At 47.4% G+C, this 22184-nt stretch overlaps 1 protein-coding gene across 1 annotated transcript; it reads right to left on the bottom strand.

The window, feature by feature from the left end:
- Positions 1–4828: 4828 nt before the first annotated feature.
- On the bottom strand, positions 4829–21702 carry POLR1E (RNA polymerase I subunit E). The gene is made up of 12 exons (XM_008539767.2): positions 21492–21702; positions 20795–20898; positions 19532–19608; positions 18146–18231; positions 16311–16369; positions 15355–15499; positions 13587–13694; positions 12851–12947; positions 9069–9202; positions 8041–8122; positions 7174–7305; positions 4829–5170 (listed from the first exon to the last, which is right to left on the bottom strand). The coding sequence occupies exons 1-12, from the start codon at positions 21565–21567 to the stop codon at positions 5011–5013; spliced, it is 1260 nt and encodes a 419-aa protein (XP_008537989.2). The 5' UTR covers positions 21568–21702; the 3' UTR covers positions 4829–5010.
- Positions 21703–22184: the final 482 nt, after the last annotated feature.

Here is a 22184-nt window from a genome sequence, read left to right as displayed (position 1 = left end):
GACATCTCTTCCCTGTCTGTGACGACTCTCCAGAGATTTGCAGACAGCATCCTTATCTCCCCGGGCTCCGCCCTTCTCCTGGCCTCCTCTCAAACATGCCAGTTTGCAGACTCTCCTCACCATCCTGGTCATTTCTCTAGACCCACTCCAGTGGTCTGGGCAGGTCTAGGAAAGCCCAAAGATGGCAGAATTTAGGCATCCTGTCCTGCATCTCAGTGGGTATGTCCCAGCTCTTAGGCGTAGCAATCCTATCTGAAGATAGGATTCTCTAAGGGTACTGTTTCCTTGGGGTCACTTGCTTTCAGTCTGCAGTAGCTAAGGGCCCGCTCCCCAGCGTGACTTGCCACAGGTGAAGGCTTAACCCTGGTACACAGCACAAGGTCTTGGCTGCCCCCACCCAAGCAGCTTACACTGTGGCCTCCCTGGCCTTCCCTGCTGGCCAGTCACTGACACCGCTGCTGGGAGTGTACGAGCACAACGCAACTTCATCATCCAGGCCTCCGAGTCCTGCTGAGGCCACGGCCCCAGTGTCCAAAGGAGGTCCTGAACACAGGGAATGGTGGGTGTGGTGTGGCCAGACGAGACCAGAGCCAGAGCTGGGTCTCAGAACAGCACGAGCCTACGCTGTCCTCAGCAGCAGCCCTGGGCCCGCCTTCTGCCTGCTCCTTCCTTCCAGGAGCACAGAGAAAGCCTCTTCTCTAAATGGTTCCCCATGGTGGGCTCACGTGGGGCCTGCTGGGCTTGTTCCAACCCTGAGCAGCCTCCTGACATGAAGCCACTCGTTAGTTCTCCCTCCTGCCCAGAACTTTGCAGGGTGCTCTGGAGTCCACCCACTGTGACTAGCATCCTTTAAATGACGTCAGGCTGGCATGGCCCTCCTGGTACAACCTGAGCAACTCACACCTGTCACCCCTGCTCGGAAACCAGTTCTGTCTGGCCCGAGTGCAGCTGAAGAGCCCATCTGTCTGACAGTCAGGCTGGTATTTCACTTCTTGATTTGGGCCCATCATTCACGTCATTGACCTGGGCCCCTTGGCCGACTCCTGGGCTGGAGCAGGGAATGTACAAGATGGCTGAAATATCTTGTATCAGAAATTAAGGAAGCAACCTTAAAATAATGGGGATTCAGGAGTTAGCCTGAAAGAACTCAGATTGGCCAAATTTGGTACAATCTGAGCATTCAAAATAAATAACAGTAACAATGTTCTTGGAATAAGAATCTGAGTCCATACTGATAACTAAATGAACAAAAAAATTTTAATGGGAGCAAAAAGAAAGCTTCCCGTTATAATAGGATGCCAAAAGAAATGAAGGGAGTTAGAAAATCACCATTCTGCAACCAGCTTGGTAACAGATTCAGCAAGAATCATCAATTGAGACTAAAACTCATGGGTGAAAGTTCGATGAGGAACAGGATATTGAGTCTGAAAGCATCCCTCCACAAATGACTTATTAATCACAAAAAGAAAAATAGTAACTTCACAGTGGAGAGAACGTAAACTCAAGCAAGTAATAAAAGTTAACATCAGCAAGAGGACAAACAGTATCACGTGCCTCTGCTGTGACGCACTGGGGACATGGCATCATGTCTGTGACATTCCTGCCAAAAGTGCATATCCTGCCTCTAGATATAAGGATGTATCAGACAAACCCAAATTGAGGGATACCCTAAAAATAACTGCCCTTACTCTACAAGAAGGCAGGGTCAAGAAAGCCAAAGATTGAGGAACCGTTTTAAATTAAATAAGACCATGTGGTCAGCAAAGAGGTGTGATCGGCAAAATCCGACTATGAAGTGTGGGCTAGACGTGGCGTTGTGTTCTACTCCTGCTGTGGGCACGCGCCACGCGAAGGGAGAGTCCTCACTCTCAGGACATACACGCTCAAGGACTTACAGACAAAAGGGTAGGATGCTCTTCTCAGATGGTTCAAAAAGAAATATAGAAATTTACAAAGCAAGTAATAAATAGGACAACACGTTAACAGCTAGTGAATCTGGATAAAAGATATACAGTCCTTTGTACTATTCTTGCAAATTTTTCTAAATATGACATTGTATCAAAATAAAGTTTTTAAAAGCAGACACTTTAAAGGATTTTATCGAATTAACTCTTTCCCGGCTGGGTCCTTGGCAAGCGTGTTAAAAACACCTCCTTTGACCTCATCACTTCCAACAGCGTCCAAGATGGAAGGGCCAGAGACCTTCCTCCAGGGAGCAGACTTCATCCTGTTATCAACACCAGCAAATTAAGATTACTCCACAAACTGCAAATCTTATTAAGGATATGAGCATCTAACCGGTAGTCTCTCTTTCTTCAAAGAGGACATCAGGGGACATTATGGCAAATAACTTGGTGGGATCAAGGTATTCTCCATGAATGTATTAGTAAATAAATGGTTTTTTAGAGCTAGAAAAAGCCCAGTACAATTCCATTATCCTACAAGTGTTTCCTGCCTATAGCTCTGACGAGGAAAGAAGGCGCAGGCCACGTACTGACTCACTCAGCAGACACTGCTCAGAGGCCAGGCACAGGGAGAGGTGCTCTCACGAGACTTGTTCAAGTTGAACAAGGGCGTCTTTTGAGCCTTTTGACCCACAAACCCCGTGATATACAGAAATCTCGTCAGTCACCTACATTTGGTGAGGGACACCTGCTGTCACCAAGAACAGGAGTCTATTTGCTGAACCTTGCCCTATCAATTCACCCTTGTTTGTGGGAGTGACTGAAGACAAGCTGCTTCCCCTCTAAGACAGGTTTTCTTTTTTTTGAGGAAGATTAGCCCTGAGCTAACTGCTGCCAATCCTCCTCTTTTTGCTGGGGAAGACTGGCCCTAAGCTAACATCCGTGCCCATCTTCCTCCACTTTATATGTGGGACGCCTGCCACAGCTTGGTGTGCCAAGTGGTGCCATGTCCGCACCCAGGATCGGAACTGGCGAAACCCTGGCCACCGAAGCAGAATGTGCGAACTTAACCACTGTGCCACGGGGCCAGCCCCTAAGACAGAGGTTGTTCGGAGGCCTGGCCACAGGCTGTGATCTAATCACTCCTGGAAATTAAGCCTCAAGTGTCAATCCCATGAGAATCTAAAAAGTTTTCTGGAAACACATTCTAACCTATAAGCACATTAGGAATTCTTTTCCCAGAGACGGAGCAAGGTATTATGTTTTCTGATGCAGTCACATGATTTTCACAACAGCCTTAAGAGAAACAGAGGCCTTGAGATTTCCTGCCCATGCCTCTGCTGGGGGGGACAAAGTCTGCTCCAAATGCCCACTACCCAGGATCAGAGACAAATGGAGACAAACCAGAGAAGACCACAGAAAACATGCACCTTAGGCATGGCCTTGCCACAGAAGTGGCTCTGATAACAGCATCCCAGAGTTCGAAGGAATATAAGGACCACCTGTCCCAAATGAGTCATGCAAGACCCCCTTCTACCATGTCTTCCCTAACGGAGGTCCAGCTGCTGTGCAAACTTCTCCCTTTCTCATTTTCAGAGAGCTGCATTCTATCTTCCTCCCATCACTGCTCCTGGCTCCCCAGCACTGAGCACGAGACCCCAGCTGTTCCCACTGCCTCAGAAGAGCCTTGAAGATCTGAGTCTTTTTTTTTTTTTTGAGGAAGATTAGCCCTGAGCTAACTACTGCAAGTCCTCCTCTTTTTGCTGAGGAAGACTGGCCCTGAGCTAACATCGTGCCCATCTTCCTCTACTTTATATGTGGGACACCTGCCACAGCATGGCGTGCCAAGCGGTGCCACGTCCACACCCGGGATCCAAACCGGCAAACCCCGGGCCGCTGAAGCAGAACCTGCGCACTTAACTGCTGCAGCACCGGGCTGGCCCCCCGAGTCTGAGCATTAACCACACACCTGAGTCTCTCCAAGTCCCATTCCCACTCCTCATAGCAGCCCTCTGGACACTGACTTCTCCTTCTCCCTCAGGGCAGAGAAGGTGGGCTGGCAGTCAGCATCCATTCCCATCTCCTGGGAAGGCTGCTGAACTAGGGGCTGGACAGCTGAAACCTACTTGCAAGACTCCGTGCTGCTAGGATTCTGGATGCAAATCCAGTTCCTATGTCTGTACTACAGAAGGAGGAAGCAAGATGGAGGCCAGCTTCTTGACCTTTTGGCTGTTTGCGCTGACAAGCAAGGAGGTGGAAATGTGGATACTGAAAGCGTGGGGGGCTGAGTTCAGCACTCCAGCGTCAAATCACCAGCTTCATGAATTCAAGAAGCAGTCGTGGGGCACAAGTGGCTTCTTGCTGCCTGGCTGGTATCCCAGCAGTGTGTTTCTGAACTCAGCAGTTCCAGTGACGCCCTGCTGATCCCCACCCCTGCAGCCCTTTAACAATTTTATAGCATTCTACCCATGCATTAAGCTCCTTTCTTCCTAAGATACGTACAACAATTTGTTCGCCGTACTGAACTCTGACCGATTCATCCCCCTCAAAAGCGTGGCTTTCAGAGCTGGTCCCTGTCCTCACTGTGGCCCGAGCCAGGCAGAGCAGCTGGGTTAATCACTTCTGCTGATTTGACTGCACACTGTTACGGCAGCCTCGAACTAATTCGCCTGTTTTCCAACCCCATCACAGTTGTGACCTGAAGCCTCCTCTTCTAGCCCTGCTGGGCTGTATCCTCACCGTGTGCTCCACTGGTCCTCCCAGACCTGAACACGACGCTTCACGTTTCTCTTTATTAACCCTCTATCTGTCAGGATTGGCCCAGGGTTCAGCCTGTGAGATCTTTTGATCCCAACTTCCGCAGCCACCACCCCCCATCCCCACACAAGAACTATCCGACATTTATGATCACGGGAACACCAAAGGAGGGAGATGAAGCCCAATATGGCCATCACTTTATGTTTCCGCTTAAGACAAGCACAACTGACATGCTGGCTGCTGGCTTCATACTTGTGCCAAAGCAAGGCTATTTTCCTCCCTCTTTAAAAATAAAAATGGAAATGAATAGCAACAGTGGCATCCAAAATGCTGTCTGGAAAGCATGCCTCTAGGTGATTCTCCTCCGTTTTGATTGGCGGTCCAGAGCCTGGGCTGGCGGCAGCGGGATGGACAGGGTGCCCAGTTTGTGATCCTCTTCCCCGCCGGCGGCCCCAGACACCCTTCTTTTGGAGACCTTCAGCCTCATGGCTTTCGCTATCTCGATCATCCTAAGGAACAAACACAAAACAAGAGGAAATTCGGCTTAACAACAAAAAAACAAACAACCTGATCAAAAAATGGGCAGAGGACATGAACAGACATTTCTCAAAAGAAGATATAAATATGGCCAATAGACACATGAAAAGATGTTCATCATCGCTAATCATCAGGGAAATGCAAATCAAAACTACACTAAGATATCACCTTACACCCGTTAGATTGGCAAAAACATCCAAAACCAAGAGCGACAAATGTTGGAGAGGTTGTGGAGAAAAAGGAACCCTCATACACTGTTGGTGGGAATGCAAACTGGTACAGCCACTATGGAAAACAGTATGGAGATTTCTCAAAAAGTTAAAAATAGAAATACCCTATGACCCAGCCATCCCATTACTGGGTATCTATCCTAAGAACCTGATATCAGAAATCTCAAGAGTCCGTTGCACCCCTATGTTCATCGCAGCATTATTTACGATAGCCAAGACGTGAAACCAACCTACATGCCCAGAAACTGATGATTGGATAAAGAAGATATGGTATATATACACAATGGAATACTACTCAGCCATAAAAAAAGACAAAATTGGCCCATTCGCAGCAACGTGGATGGACCTCGAGGGTATTATGTTAAGCGAAATAAGCCAGTCAGACAAAGACGAACTCTATATGACTCTACTCATAGGTGGAAGTTAACATATTGACAAGGAGATCTGATCGGTGGTTACCAGGGAAAAGGGGGGTTGGGGGGAGGGCACAAAGGGGGAAGAGGTGTACCCACAACATGACTAACAATAATGTACAACTGAAATCTCACAAGGTTGTAATCTATCATAACATTAATAAAAAACAAACAAACAAAAAAAAAAAACAAGAGGAAATTCTCCTCATGTGGCTGCTCAGGGAGGGGGCAGCAGCACAAACGCACTCCAGGCCACAAAGATAGAGCCCCCCAAGCGGCCACCAGGAGCGAAGCCCCCAGCAGAGAGGCCGACAAGATGCCTTCCTTGAGCCATCAGACAGACTCCCATTTTAACATGCTGCCATTAGCAGAGACCCATACAGGTGATGGAAAACTATGTTATATAGATCCTATTAATAATTTGTTTACTTCCTATTAGCAAGGATTGAGCGCTGGCTAGAATTCTGACAGAATTTTATAGGCTCCACATTTCTGTTTCTCTCTGATCTTCAAGCCCACCGCCCGCGAGGATGCTGTCCGTGGACAGCCCTCAGAACAATCCTTCCCTGGGTGCTAGAAGAGTCCAGACAAGGGTGTTTCCACAGGCTCTGCTAGAACACCACCAGGGTCCCTGGATGTCAGGTGCCCCTAAATCACCCACAAAGGCCAACAGACCCCACCATTGAGAGGCCTGGGATGCTTTGCTCCCTACTCAGTCGCAATCCCTTCTAGCGAGGCTAGAAAGCACCTGAGCAGGCACCTCTGCCCACTCTCCCAGCCCCATCAGAGGCCCAGATGCGACACCCTGCCAAACAGCGGCTCCACTTGGCCTTGAACACCTCCCCTGGCAGCCCCTTCCGTCTGATCCTGAGAAAGCTCTTTCCGCTAAGCTGAAATTGGGTTCTCGAATAACTTCCACCCTGGGTTCCAGCCTGCAGGACCATACAGAATCGCTCTCCCCAGAGACAGCAATTGGGAGACTGGAGGCTGCTCAGTTATACAGGGACAAATGCCATGGGACAGCTCAGGTTTGAAGCCCAGGTACTCCCCTTCTTGTGTGACCCTGGGAAAGTCACTGACTTCTCTGAACCAAGATTCTTCAATTGTTCTTTAGGGAAATCACTAGCTATTACGACCGTTTTAATACTGTGCCCTGTACAGAGATGGCACTCAGTAAAGTCTGGTTGCTCACTCCATGATTCATCATTGAAAATTGTCCTCGAGTCCCAGGTCTTTCCCACATGCCCTTGTTGGTGCCTCGTGCTCTCTGAAAGGTGGTACTAGAAATACACAAGACGCCCTACAGGGAGCTTTGTATTCCACTGTGCTCACCTTCTCTCACTGAGCTTCAAGTCCCTCTGTAACATCGTCAGGTCAATCTGGAAGTCGTTTATGTGTAAGGCAAGTAGGATCACATACGCAGTGATCTTCGCCTTCATAGAATCCGAAATTAAGTTCCGTAAACTGCAAGTGAGTGGCAGTAAAGGAGAGACAAAATTAAAGTCTAAGAAGATCACTCTGAAAGCAAAGTAAAAACACCCCAGCCTGTTCCCATGTGCACTTGATGTCTCTCGCCTCGGGGAGAGGAAAAGGAATTTGAGCAGCACTCCTTGTCCCCCCATGGTGCCCGAGTCTTCACACAGCGGGGCAGGGAGCCAATCCCAGTGCTCCCTCCACGGGGGACAGAGAAGGCCGCACCGCCACTTTCCAGGCACAGAGCCTCCCACTGGCGAGGACTCTCCGAGTCTGTTCCTGCCTGCTCGGCAAGGCTGCTGGGAAACAGTCACCCCAAACTCAGCTGCTGCTGATTCTTCCAAGCACACACAGACCAGGAACCGCTCCGAGCTAACGGAGGGCGGACACCCAGGTGTGCTGCGCAGGGTTCTCTCCCCACAGTCATCGCACTGCCCCACCCTTTTCTGCAACATCACCTTGCTCTGTGGGACACTAGGAAGGATTCCTCGAAAGAAGGGTGGGAAGTGAAATCAGTCTTTGTCGCAGGACTTTCCAGAGCCCTTAATGTGAACTTTCCCAAGGGGGGACACAGGATGTACTATATAGTGTTTCCTAAACTTACTTGACCCCAGGATCCCTCCAAATGGCACTGGACATGGAATTCAATCCAAGCGCCCACTGCCCACTCTCCCCCGCCTGCTTTCTCCATCACAGGCAGAAGCCCCGGAGCTCGAGCCCGCTGACCTGCCGTTGTTGTAGGTCACGCAGGTGAAGTGCTTCAGCAGCTTGGTGTTGATGACGTGTGGCACCCCAGGGCCCAGGGCACCTAGAAGACAAAGATGAGTCTGATCATTTTCTTTCAAAACCCTCAGGCCACACCTCATCCATGAGCTGGGAGAAGAGGCGAATAGTTGGGCCACCATAACAAATGGAACCATGTGGTAGGAGAAGCAGGGGCCCATGAAACAGAACAGCTACTTTCAAGTAAAAATGTGCTCAGGTGTGCTTCAGCCTGCAGCCCATACAGCACGAGAGACGTTTGTGATCGGGTGGCCACAAGAAAGAAAAAAAAGACTCCAATGAGGCCTAAAGACGCAGGATTTATAAGACATTCGAAAGCAAAACAGATGATAGAGAAAGCCTAGGGAGATGGACAGGAAGGGAGACTGGAAAGGAAATAAGAAGTAAGCAAATACTGGAAAACATGAGAACAGACTCTCGGGTGCCCAATCACAGCAACAAGACCGCACACATCTGATGCCTAAAACCACAGGTATCTCCCTCTGGGTTTCCATCTCTGGGTGGATGTGAGTGTGTGGCAGCCACCCACGGCCCGAGCTACAGGCGACGGTGGTTACCAGCAGAAGCTGATTCTCTCCTCTCCCAGTCAGAAACAAGCTGACCCAACACAAACCTGCCCCAGCCTTCATGAGAAGGCCACCTGTTCTCCCTGTGTGCCTGATGTTTGTCTAACTGTCCCTTAAAATTTTCATTTGATTAGATTAGACCCTCTACTTCACCTACTGCAGAACAGAAGTGGTGAATGTTCGCTCTGAGCAAGCACACAACTCAACCTGTCCCCACTTTCAGATGAGGAGGAGAGCTCGGCGAGTCCTCTCAGCAGGTCAGCAATACAGTAGGAATCTCACTGTTAAATAGTTAAAAATAAAGACCTGGACAGGAATACCCATTTTCCTCTCTCACTAGAGCTAGTCTAAGAATTACAGACAAATACCAGACAGGAAAGAACAAAATGTCTATCATGGACTTACTTTTCCGCTTAATCACCTTCTGTGCTCGAAATTTGACGAGGGTGTCCAGAAACCATATGCATCGGGCCTGGCGGTCTCGGCTCTCCTCATTTGATGGCAAGGACTTCAAAGCTTCTATGACAAAGGAGCAGTGACTAAAACAAGAGGGGGGGGACCAGAGGAAAGTGTAAGACTGGCTCTTTCAGGGGCCATTCACCCCTCAACAACGAAAACAGCAGGCACCCTTCACACCCGATACACACGCAATAGCTGAGAAAGGGCTGTCCCACCAGCCCCCTTATTACAGGAGGAACAAGGTTTAGTACAGGGGCGCTGAAGGGCTAGAGAGTAAATATTTTAAATTTCGTGGACGATATGGTCTCTGCCTTTATAGTGCAAAAGCAGCCATCGATAATACATAAATGAATGACCGTGGCTGTGTTCCAATAAAACTTTATTCACAGGCAGCAGGCCAGACTTGGCACACAGGCTACGCCCAATCCTGATGTAGAGGTCTGCAGCATAGACTCTCAGTCAGCCAGGCTGAGTCTGAATCCCCTCTCTGCCATTCAGTGGCTCAGGCAAGTTTCTGTACATCACTGTGCCTTGGTTTCTTCACCTATAAACTGAGGCCAATGATAGTATCCGCCTATGGACTGTTTGTGGATTAAATGAGACAATGCAAGTAAAGTGCTTAGAAGTGCTTGGCATACATAAGAGCTCAATCAGTGTTAGCTATTATTTTTATGTGCTGATCTACCACTATCAGGATCCTAGACTTGTAGAGATAAAAGGCTCTTCAGGATCATGTTGTAGAGGCCGCATTTTACAGACAGGAAAACTGAGGCTCAGAAGAGAGAAGATCTCTCAGTACATCAGGCAAAACTCAGGGACTCATTTCTCAGACTCCCAGCCCAGAGCTCATTCCTGCACCTACCCCTGAGCCACAACCACATTGAGACAACTAAGAACCAGGAATGAGCTCTTTTTTGGAAAGAAAAATTTTTTTAAAGTATTTTCCAAGGCTCTAGATCTCTCTGACCAGTAAAACTTCCAAACAAAAATGGGGGAAACCAACCTAGGATTGACAACTTTTTATTTTCTCAAATGAAATTATTAAAAGAAAAAACCTCAAAAGCAAAAAAACCCACCATCATCATAAAAGAAAAGCTGTTTTAAGAGAAGAGCTACTAAAACACCCAGAAAAAAAGTAACAAAATGGCAATAAGTACATATCTATCAATAGCTACTTTAAATGTCAATGGACTAAATGCTCCAATCAAAAGACAAGGGTGGCTGATGGGATGAAAAAAACAAAGCCCATATACATGCTGCATACAAGAGACACACTTCAGACCTAAAGACACTCACAGACTGAAAGTGAAGGGATGGAAAAAGAAACTCCATGCAAATGGCAATGAAAAGAAAGCTGGGGTAGCAATACTTCTATCAGAAAAAATTGACTTCAAAACAAAAACTGTAGCAAAAGACAAAGAAGGGCACTACATAATGATAAAGGGAACAATGCAACAAGAGGATATAACACTTGTAAATATCTATGCACCCAACACAGGAGCACCTAAAGATATAAAGCAATTATTAACAGACACAAAAGGAGAAATAGGCAGTGTCACAATAATAGTAGAAGACTTTAACACCCCACCTACACCAATGGGTAGAGCATTCAAACAGAAGATCAATACGGAAACGCTGGCCTTAAATGACACATTAGACCAGATGGACTTAGTAGAATATGTATAGAACATTCCACCCAAAACCCACAGAATACACATTCTTTTTGAATGCACATGGAACATTCTCCAGGATAGATCACATATTAGGCCAAAAAACAAATCTCAATAAGTTTAAGAAGACTGAAATAATACCATGCATCTTTTCTGACCACAACGGTATCAAACAAGAAATCAACTACAAGAAGCAAACTGGAAAAAACAAAAATATGTGGAGATTAAACAAAATGCTAATGAACAATGATTGCATCAACAAAGAAATCAAAGGAGAAATCAAAAAATACCTGGAGACAAATGAAAATGAAAATATGACATGCCAAAGTTTATGGGATACAGCAAAAGCGGTTCTAGTGGGAAGTTTATAGCAATACAGGTCTACCTCAAACTAGAAAAAATCTCAAATAAACAATCTAACAGTGCACTTAAGCAACTGGAAAAAGAACAAAGCCCAAAATCAGCAGAAGGAAGGAAATAATAAAAATTAGAGCATAAATAAATGAAACAGAGACTAAAAACAAAGTAGGAAAAAAATCAATGAAACTAACAGTGGTTCTTTGAAAAGATAAACAAAATTGACAAATCTTTAGCTAGATTCACCAAGAAAAAAGGGGAGAAGTCTTAAATAAATAAAATCAGAAATGAAAGAGGAGAAATTACAACAGACACCTCAGAAATACAAAAGACTATAAGAGAATACTATGAAAGGCTATATGCCAACAAATTAATCTAGAAGAAATGAACAAATTCTTAGAATCATACAATCTTCCAAAACTGAATCAAGAAAAAACAGAGAATTTGAATTGACCAATTACCAATAAGGAGATTGAAACAGTAATCAAAAACCTTCCAGGGGCTGGCCCAGTGGCACAGCGGTTAAGTGCGCATGTTCTGCTTCGGCGGCCCAGGATTCGCCGGTTCGGATCCCGGGTGCAGACACTGCACCACTTGGCACGCCATGCTGTGATAGGCATACCACATATAAAGTAGAGAAAGATGGGCATGGATGTTAGCTCAGGGCCAGTCTTCCTCAGCAAAAAGAGGAAGATTGGCAGCAGTTAGCTCAGGGCTAATCTTCCTCAAAAAAAAAATAAAAAAGATGAAATCTTGCCATTTGCAACAACATGGATGGACCTTCAGGGTATTATACTAAGTTAAATAAAACAGAGGGAGAAAGTCAAATACCATATGATCTCACTCATAAGTAGAAGATAAAAATGACAATAAACACATAGCAGCAGAGACTGGATTTGTGGTTACCAGAGGGTAATGGGGGAGGGGGGAGGGCGAATGCGGTGATTAGGAACATGTGTGGTGATGAATGGTAATTAGTCGTTCGGTGGTGAACATGATGTAATCTACACAGAAATATAATGATGCACACCTGAAACTTATATAATGTTATAAACCACTGCTACCTCCATAAAAAATAATAAAAGAAAAAAATAAAGGAGATCTCATATGAAAAAATAAAAAATAAAGAAATGTGATGTAAATTTGAAATTTATATATTGTTATAAACCAATGTTACCTCAATTAAATAAATAAATACATAAAAATAAAGAAAAGCTGTTTTAATTGCCAAAAAGTGGGGAGGGGAGGAAATAATCTCTGAATTATTTAAAATATACTATATTTAAAATACGTAAGTTTAACTTTAGAAAAGCTCAGCACATCGTCACAGATAAACCAACACTGCAGCTCGACCTCTCCCAGGCCAGCACATCGCCCTGTCGGTGACAATCAGCATCGGCACGACACTGGGGGACACAGGCCAGCTTCAGCTCCCAGTCCCCGACTGCAAGGCCTCACCACCCTCGACCCAGCCACCAGTCCAGCACTCAGAGGCCAACTCTCTGCCCTAAATGCCACCCGCAGCCTTGGGACAATAGGCCTGGAGGCACAAACATTCAAGAAAACACTAGTTCCTTCATGTTCAAATGCTCAACAGGCATATGGTCTCACTGGTGACACCCAAAGGTCCACTTCACAGCTGACGCCTGCTGTGTCCCAACCCGGCGCCCCCAGACACTCCCCCCGCTCCAGGGGAGGCACCTGTTCTCTTCAATCATCTTCAGTATGTCCTCTGACGTGACGTTCCTGAAAGCTTCAGAGGGGCTCTGAAGAGCTTCATACTCGGCAGGAGAAAGAACTGCTTACCGGTCAGGCACATAACCAACCAAAACTGAAACGTGCAGCTAGCTAAATCAGCTTCTAGCAACTTCATTTGAGAGATGGGAAAACGGAGGCTCAGAGAAGGGCAGATCACACAGTACGCCGGGCAGAGCTCAGGGACTCTGTTCTCCAGATTCCCAGCCCAGACCTCGCTCTCTGCCTGGCCTTTTCTGCCTTCTTTGTTCACATAGCCACCGCACGCATTCCATCTGACTAGACCCACCAGCATGGAAATTCTATGCTCCAGCCCTTCCACTTACAAAAGCAGTCTGCCCAATTTTGGGCATTGGCTGACTTCAAAGTCCTGTTTTGACTATTCATGGAGAGTAACCCCTTACCCCCACACAGGGCTGAGCTGTGGGCACCTGGCATTTTGCTGAGGAATGGGTTTGAATGCCAGGGGTTGAGAGGCCCGTGCTGGAGCAGGTCCCTCAGCCAGTGAGGAAGCATGGCTGACTTCCCAGCAACAGCGCTGGGGCAACTATAAAGGTCTGGGTGTAGTTTCTGTAAGCATCACAGGACCACTAACCCCTTCCGAGAGAGCTCTGATGTGCCACTCCTGTGCACCTATCCCAACTTGTGAAATAAGGCAGGGTTTCTACCACAAGAAGGATACGGTCTTCAAATTTATACACGTCTTCAGGCTTGGCGGCATCAGCGTGGCAGTGAGGAAGGTAGAGGGAGTCATCTTGCGAGTCATCATGGATGGCATCACTGACCAGAGCTTTTCAAGACGGGAAGAGTCAGTGCTGGTGTCACCCTGTTTGGCTTCAGGCTCCCCAAATACTCTTTGCAACCTGTGCACTCAAGATCATAATCGGTCCAGAAGCCCCTAAACTGGATGCTTCCACCGAGGAGGCCTGGCCTCCCTATCAGGCTGACAGTTCCTGGGCCCCAACGTCTACTCCTGACACAAACCTAACCACTCACCAGAGAAGGCAGACACAGCATGGTCCCCCTCAAGTAACTTGCAGTACAGATGGGAAAGATGGGTGTGCTAACAAATATTTAGAATACAGAATGAGAGAAGCGAAAAGTGAGGGATATCCAAAATTAGCCTGTAATGGCTTAACTTCCAGAAAACTTCTCCAATATTCTGAGTGAAAAAAAAAATCAAATTATAAAACTTCACCACCACACGGGAATAAGCATGGAAGAATTAAGTACGTATATAGATAAGGACAGAGAAGAAAATTCTAACAGGCGGTCTAGGAGAATGATGGGAAAACGAGCAAAGTATTTTCCTTTTTAAATATCCTTTAATAGCTAAGAGTAAACTGAACAAAACAATTCAAAAATTTACTTAGACATTAAAGTATGTCTTTGAATAAATGGAGAGACATATTTCTCTGTTCCTGAATGAGAAAACATAATATTGTAAAGATGTTGACTCTCTCCATATTAATCTCAACTGGATTTTGAGAGAACTTGACAAAATAATTCTTAAGATCCCCCTAGAAGAAAAAGCACGCTACAATAACCAATACATTTGTGAAAAACAAGGATGGAGGAGGAGGAAGGTGCCCTATCAGACAAGAAACTGAATGAGGAGCGTCCCAGCATCAAAAGAGCCTGGTGCTGCGACAGGAACTGCCAGCCAGACGACGGGACGAGCACAGCTAAGAAGGTGGAAACTCATAGAGGGCTCTGTGAACCATCTTGTACAAAAGGAAAGGATGGAGTTGGGGACAACTGGGCGATCATTTGGAAAATACAAAATTAGGTCTGTAATATATGCCAAAAAAAACACTTCACCAACATTTAAATGTAAAAAGTAAAATTGTGAAAGTATTAAAAGAAAACATAGGAAAATACTTATACAATCATTGGGTATGGAAAAATTTTCTAAAATTTAAAATTCCATTTTAATAGAAAAACTGCTCTTATGCAAACTTTCTCTTATGTTCTTATAATGCATTTGAACAATAAATACATTTTTAAATAATACAATTAAATACTCAAACTACTGAGGAATTTAGAACAGAAAAAAATCCACTGACCCCAAAATGAAACTGTCTCTAGAGGCTCAGTTCATCACCAGCACATCAGCCTTTCCCACCAGAGCCTCCCCGCGACTCGCAGAGCCCTGCGGCCTCCTCCCTCCGCTGAGCCCTGCAGGCCGCCCCCTGGCAGCCCAGGCACCGGCGCACACGCCTTCCCAGGCCGGGCTCCTCTATTTCACCGCGAGCTCGCGGAGGGTAGAGCCACGGCAGACCTTTCCTCCTGCTTCCGGGAGCTGTTCCCAGGAGGCCCTCAGCAAGAGGCAGAAAGGAGCCCAGCTCTAACTCCCAGCACCTCCATCTGAGGGGCAGGTAAGAGACCTCAAGAGAAGAGGAAGCCGTCTCTAGGAGCAGACTCCTACAGCCCAGGTTCCAGCTACTTACCAGTCACACCCTTTGTATCAATAATATTCTCTGCTGCTTTAGCTACTGCACGGTTCAAAGATTCATTGCCCACTCTGTTCATTCTCCTGGAGTTCAGAGCCCGCTTCTGTTTGGTGGTACCAAAGGCTTCAATGCAAGAATCCATCTGTGCAAGAGACAAGTTTGGTTACTGGGGACTGGCTGGGCACTGCTACTCCTAGCTGTCTGACTATGGGGAGACACTCAGCTCTCTGAGCCATCATTCCCTCACCTGTAAATTGGGCTGAATCATACCTATCTATCTCATAGGCTTGTTGCAAGAATCAAAGGATATTAACAGATCTGAAGTACTTGCTTCGTAAACCGTAGGGGGCTAATTATAAATCAACAGTGACTCCATCTGTAAAACGAACAGACTCGCCTAGAGTTAGTTGGTACATTTGCGGCACACAGCTTACCATTTTCCAATCCTGCGCCCATGACAGACATTCCTAATAGATCACTCGCTCTTTCCCTGAGCCTCAAGGTGGCCTCTCACCCCTTCTCAATGCAGTGTTCCAGGGAGCACTGAAGACAACTGATCTGCCATCCTGGGGTGAAATGAGCTTTGTAGGAACTTTCTATATTGAAAATCCTAAAGTTTACTTTGTTCCAATGTGAAAGTTTCCAGGCTAAAACCAATATTTTCTGAAACTTGGATTAAATTCTAAAAACAAGTGTTATGTACACCTATGTCAGCCCAGAGAACCCGTTCCAAACACTGGCACAGAGCCATGTGCAGCTGCCCCTGACAGGAGACCTGCTGTCTGGGAGGCCGAGGAGGCCTCTGTGGGTAGACATTGTCCAGGGAACCACAGACTGAATGAGCGGAGAAGCCAGGGGGACCCCTGTGTTTAACCAGCTCATTTTCCTGATGGGGAAACCTAAGGTCGAGAAGGAACCTGCTTGAGGTCCCATGTCTCAGTTGTCACACTTACCTTTTCTCTAAAAGTTTTGGTCTGACTCTCTAGTGTCAATTCACTCTCGACTGATTCATCTATCAAAAGAGAAAACAAACAAACACTGAGAGGAAAAAAGCAAACTGTAAAGCCCACAGAGAGTAATAGTGTTTCATATTTGTTTAACAGTTAATCTAAGAAAACAGATTTCTCTACTACAGGACTTCCCATGAGCGTATCCTGGGAACATGTAGCACGCGGCTTTCATATACGGGTAGAGAATTTGGAGGCTAAATTAGAGTCAAATGAAGAGGTCATCTGGCCCAACTGCTTCACTTCACAAATCAGGAAAAACGAGGCCTCCAGATGAAATGGCTTGCCCCGGGTCAGTTCACCAGGCGGCAGCAGAGATGGGATTAGAAGCCAAGTCCTCCGGTTTTCCAGTAAGTAGTTTGCCCTCCTTGTAAAAGGCACAAACGTGAGGTATGCGTGACTCGCAGGAAGCCCCGCAGGAAGCCCTCTAGGCTCCCATAAAGCGTTCACATCAGGGGCAGGATAATCTAGCAGACAGAGCACAAGCTCTGGAGGGCCTTACTGAGTTTAACTCCCAGCTCTGATATATGCATCAGCTGTATGTCCCCGCCAAGGTCATTTCACTTCCAAGAATACCGATCCCTACCCCCGAGGGCTGTGGCGTGAAGCAAACGATGTAGTGCATGGAAACTGCTTAGAACAGTGCCTAACACACAGCAAGGACCCAAGAAATTGTGTGTGTGTATGCATGCTGGCTAGAATAAATCAATATTTACAAATTTTCGACATATAAAAACAAAAATTCATTTAATCAAGAAACTAATGAACAATTTTCTTTGCCTCCTTGGAAGTTAGAAGAGCATTTGGAGGACAATTTAAATGTAGTTATATTTGTTCAGAAAGCAGGGAATTCTCAATCTAGAGGCTATGGACCCCTAGGAAATGCACAGATGGCCTTCGGGACTCAAGAGCCCTCTAAAATTATATACAAAATCTCACGTATGTTTACATTTGTATGTATGTTTCTAGGAAGTAAATCCAGGTCCTTATCAGATTCTCAAAAGGGCTGAGACCACTGCTTCGAAGGAATCAAGTCAGAACTAATGCCTCTGAAGGCATCAGGCATGATCCTGACGATTCTTCCTTACTAAACACCTTCCCCCACCATGCTTCTCAGTATTTAAGATTTGGGGAGCAGAAGTCTCTCGACTTGTCTCTTATCTATCTTCTTATCTCTTACCTCTTATCTATCGTTTTGGAAGACCCCACCCTAGCCCTGAGCATTCTAAGATGACAAAGTGGAGAAGCAACGTTACTTCTCCCACTGGATTAGGGGAAAAATGGATCTCCTCCCAAATTACAAAGAATAGAGACTTTTCATCAACAGGAAAGTTCCTTCCAACCTATAAGCATCTCCACCACCTCCCAGAGATCCTAAAACCTCTACCTCGACTAGAAGAGTTAAGAATTAAGGAAGCTGGAAAAGAAAATCAGACAGGCCCTCCAATATTATACTCTGATCACTGCTCAACTTGCTTTAACCAAGATTAGTTTCTAATTTCAAGTCTGTAAACACTGCGGGGACAAGATCTGTGTCTGTTTTCCTACAGCCACAGCCTCTGCTTTGTGCCTGGAGCATAGCAGGTCATCAATAAACATTTGCTGAGTAAAAACACTCTTAAAATGCTTTCAAACGGAAAAAAAAAGAAGACAAAAACCTGGGAGAAAGTGCCGTTTTAAAAATAATTACAAAATGTGTTTTACAAATCAAAATCTCAAACCAATTCACCCAGCAAACCTAACACACAGTGTTTCTGTGAGCCTTCACGACTGGGACCCACCTGAAAACAACGGCTGCATGTTGAACAACTCAGCATCATAGACTTCTATCTGGCCAGAGGTCTTGTTCAAAATTCCCACAAAGTGCCTGAAGAAAGAAGAAAGGATACTAGTGATAATGGATTACTCAAAAGGTATTGTTTATACAACTTCCTTTTTCCTGCTTAGAAGTTCCCAACCTTCTTTCTGCCCCAATACACCTGAGTAACAATAATCCCCACAGCAGTGATTCTCTGCACGGAGGAGGAGGAGAGGGAAGGGGCACAGGAGGGTCAGGAGATGGTTCTGGAAAAAAAGCTACCAAGTGAGTGGTCTGGTAGCGGATCACATCTGGGCTCACTGCTCTAGTGCGAAACCCTCCCGGGATGTTAGAATCCAGAATACACAGAATTTATGGAGGCAAAGATAAGTAAAAACTTGCTAATTATGGGGAGAAGACCAGTCTGAACTAGAGAATCTTTGTTAAGGGATGGAGCGGTGTTAATAGTTTTAAGCATGAACACACGAATCTGACTTCTATGAGGGTGGTCAGTGGGGGCTCTGAAAGGGCCTTGTTTGTGGTTCACTGTTGGATCATCACAGGGACACTGTCTGCATTATGCCAGCCCCTGACAGTCACCGACTGTTTAGGCTGGACAATCTGCATCGTACCAAGGGGAAGACCAGGGGTCAGTGAAGAGCAGAGTTGCTCAAAGTCACTCAATCAGCACCAGAGATGGCTAGAAACCCCGCAGCCTCTGACACTACCAACTCCCTTTCCTGTAGTTAGTTCCAAGGCAAAATTCTACTGCTCACACATTCCAAATCAGTAGAGACAGCTGGCTTTTGGGGACAAGACAGTTTAAAGAATATTGCAAATTAATGAGGTGGTCAAAATTAATGAAAGTGGTCAAAAGGTACAAACTTCCAGTTGTAAAATAAATAAGTCCTGGGGATGTAACATGCAGCATGGTGACTACAGCTAACAATACCGTATTGTATATTCGAAAGTTGCTAAGAGAGTAAATCTTAAAAGTTCTCATAAGAACAAAAAAATTGTAACTATGTGTGGTGCTGGATGTTAACTAAACTTACTGTGGCGACCATTTCACGACATATACATATACTGAATCATTACGTTGTACTAATATATCAATTATATCTCTTTTAATTTAAAAAAGAAAATATTATAAGTGAATGGGGTTTTTAGGAAATTCAACAAATGTAAGTAATTTTTCCTTTTCAGGAATGTCTCCATGCTGGTGTGAGGGCCCCTGGGTCTGGGAACACAGGGACTTGGCAAACCTTTCTGGATTTCCCCCACTGCCCTTTAACAAAGGCCAGAACAGCAATGCCAGGGCCACCACCTCTACCCTCCCCTTCCCGTTGTCTCTATTCCCCGTCCCTACCTGCACAGAGTGTTGCATTTGAGGGCTCCAGTCCCAAAATTGTTTCCCACATACGAAAGTCTGTCTGTTTCAGCTGCCTAAAATGTAGACGGGAGAAAGCTCCATTATTCTCCCTGTTCCACATTTGCAAAAGCTTCAGGGTTCAAATCACAGTGGGTTAGGACGAAAGGGCCTCTGGGAGACAGTCCAGCACCACTATCTCTAAGCGAATCTGGGGTGTCCCTGGGGGAAAGGCAAGAGGGCTTTTGAAAGGGAAGCCCCAGAGAGTGCTGGCTTCTAGCTAGTCTGACAAATTCTCAGGAGAGCTGCACCAGAGGACTTGGGAGCAAGGCCCTGGGCTGCCAGCACTTACAGGCATGCAACAAACTGATTCTGCAGGCAACCTCCTGGGCCCAAAGCCCAAGCCCTTCTTGAAGCCCTCTGCCCACCTCTCCCATGACTGCTCCTTAAATGCTCTCAGGACCTTGGAAAGGGCTGCTTCACGCAATTACAGCCAAGCTTTCCTGCTTCCCTTTGTTTGTCCTTGATATCCTCCTCACTTGGAATACTAAACGCCAGCTGTCAAACCCGCCTTTATCCTTCAGGGCTCAGCTCCAAAGCTCCCTCTTCCAGGAAGGCATTCTGGCCAGCAGACTTCTCTGACTGAGCCCACTCTGCCCTGGACTATCCCTCCCTCGGGCCCCGAGCTTCATCTACTCATATCAGTGTCCTTCGCATCCAGTTCTCACCTCTCTAGAGCAGTGGTTTTTCAACCCAGAGAAATCCCCCTTCTGGGGACACCTGGGAATGTCTGACATCCTGGTTGTCACGAGGAGGAGGTGCTACTGGTATCTAGTGGGTAGAGGCGAGGAAAGCTGCTAAACATCCTGTGATGCCCAGGACAGCTCCCACAAGAAAGAAGTCTCTGGGTCAAAAAGTCAATAGGGCCAAGGTTGAGAAACCCTGCTCTGGAGTACGAGCTCCTCAGAGCAGGGCCAGGCCTGACTGAGCTGTTTCCCTAGCAGCTTACAGCACAAGGCACAAGGGGTGCTCAATAAATGCTCGTTGAATGAACAAATGAATGAAAGCTATCACTTCACCAAAAGTACGAAGCTGAATGCAGCCTGTCCCGACACCCCAACCTGCTGGGGCTCAGAGGATTCTTCACAGGCTCATTTGCTATCCCCTCCTCTTTTCTCCTCTCACTCCCTCCCACATCCACAGACACCCAAGGGGCCTCCTGAGGCCTGCAGAGTGGAAGCATCTAGCCACTATAGCACTTACCAGGATCCGCTGACTCCTCTTCCTGGGGTTTGTGGAGTCGTTGCTCTTGTACATGGTAAAGCGCATGTTGCCTGGATTCTGCAGCTTCCCATTGGAGAACTGGACTGTAAGATTGCAGCCCAAGAATCAGAGGAGAGCAGAAGGACCCAGAGTGTACGGTGGGGAGGAATCGGACTGTGGTTGGGAGGGAGTGATTGGAGGGATAATGATGGCAAGGAAGCCCAGGTCCTGACCTAACTGGCGGGGGGCGGTAAAGGAAGTCCTGGTCCAGGTGGGACGAGGGAACGGGTAGGTGAGGGGAGTCCCGGGGAGGGGCTGCGACAGGAGGAAATAAATAGGGGAGTGGGGCTGACTGAGGCCTCGTGCAGATCTAGAGAGACAGCCGGAATCCCTGCCAGTGGAGAGAAGGAAATGGAGAAGGTGTGAGACCTGGCGGGTGAGGGGATTATGGGGTCCTGGGTACACCCCTGGGGAGGGGGTGACTGGGATGTCCCCATCCAGCTGGGAGGAGGTGACAGAAAGATGGTGCGATGACAGAGGAGCTCTGGCCGAGGCCAAAGTCGTGGTGGACACTCGGGGGTTGGGGGGGATCTTGGCCTAGCTGGGCAAGGGGCCCGACGGGGGCCGGAGGACTGAGGAGGGACCGAGACGGAGAGGAAGGAGTTACGGGGCACTGCTCCAGCTCCGCAGTCTTTACCCAGTACAGCCCTCTGGCTCTCGTCCGGCTCCCCACAGTACAGCCACCTCGCACTCGGCAACACCTCCGCCGCCATCCCGCCAGTCTGCCGCCAAACCCAGGAATTCAGACAGCGGCAGCCTCCAGACCAGTTATCCACACGCGGAGACAGCACGGCGAGCCGGAAGGGGCGTGCCCCCGCAAGGCCCCGCCCCACGCGCTGCCGCTGAGCTCCGAGGAGCGTCGCCCCGCCCACCCCTGGCCCCGCCCCTCCGCGCGGAGAGGCGTAATCTGCGTCCACGGTGCCCCGCCCCGCGGCCGGTCTCCGAGGTGCAGCACCTGATTGGCTCAGCACTCCGCCTGCGCATTACGGGTTGTGTGGTGCTACGCGCCCGAGGGCCTAGACGTCGTAGAGCTCAGGCCTGAGCGTCGGTGAGGTGTCTTCCTGCGCAGCGTCTTTCTGCGCAGCACGGTGTAGAGTATGGTCAGTGTCTCCTACGGGGCCAAATATAGCTTACCAAGAGCTGATTCAAAGTTGGAACTCTCTGACAGGAACTGCTTGAGCGGCCAGCCCTCTCTAGGGCCTCTTGTCACTCACGTGGACATCCGGTCCTTAAGTCCAAGCCCCGTCCACAGCCCTGCATGATCACTCCACGGGCCCAGGCGTGCGTACGCCTGGGACCCAATCAGCCGTGCGAGGATGGACCAGAGGGA

Source organism: Equus przewalskii, chromosome 26, assembly GCF_037783145.1.
Source record: "Equus przewalskii isolate Varuska chromosome 26, EquPr2, whole genome shotgun sequence".
Classification (NCBI taxonomy): Eukaryota; Metazoa; Chordata; class Mammalia; order Perissodactyla; family Equidae; genus Equus; species Equus przewalskii.
This window is presented reverse-complemented; position numbering and strand designations above follow the sequence as displayed.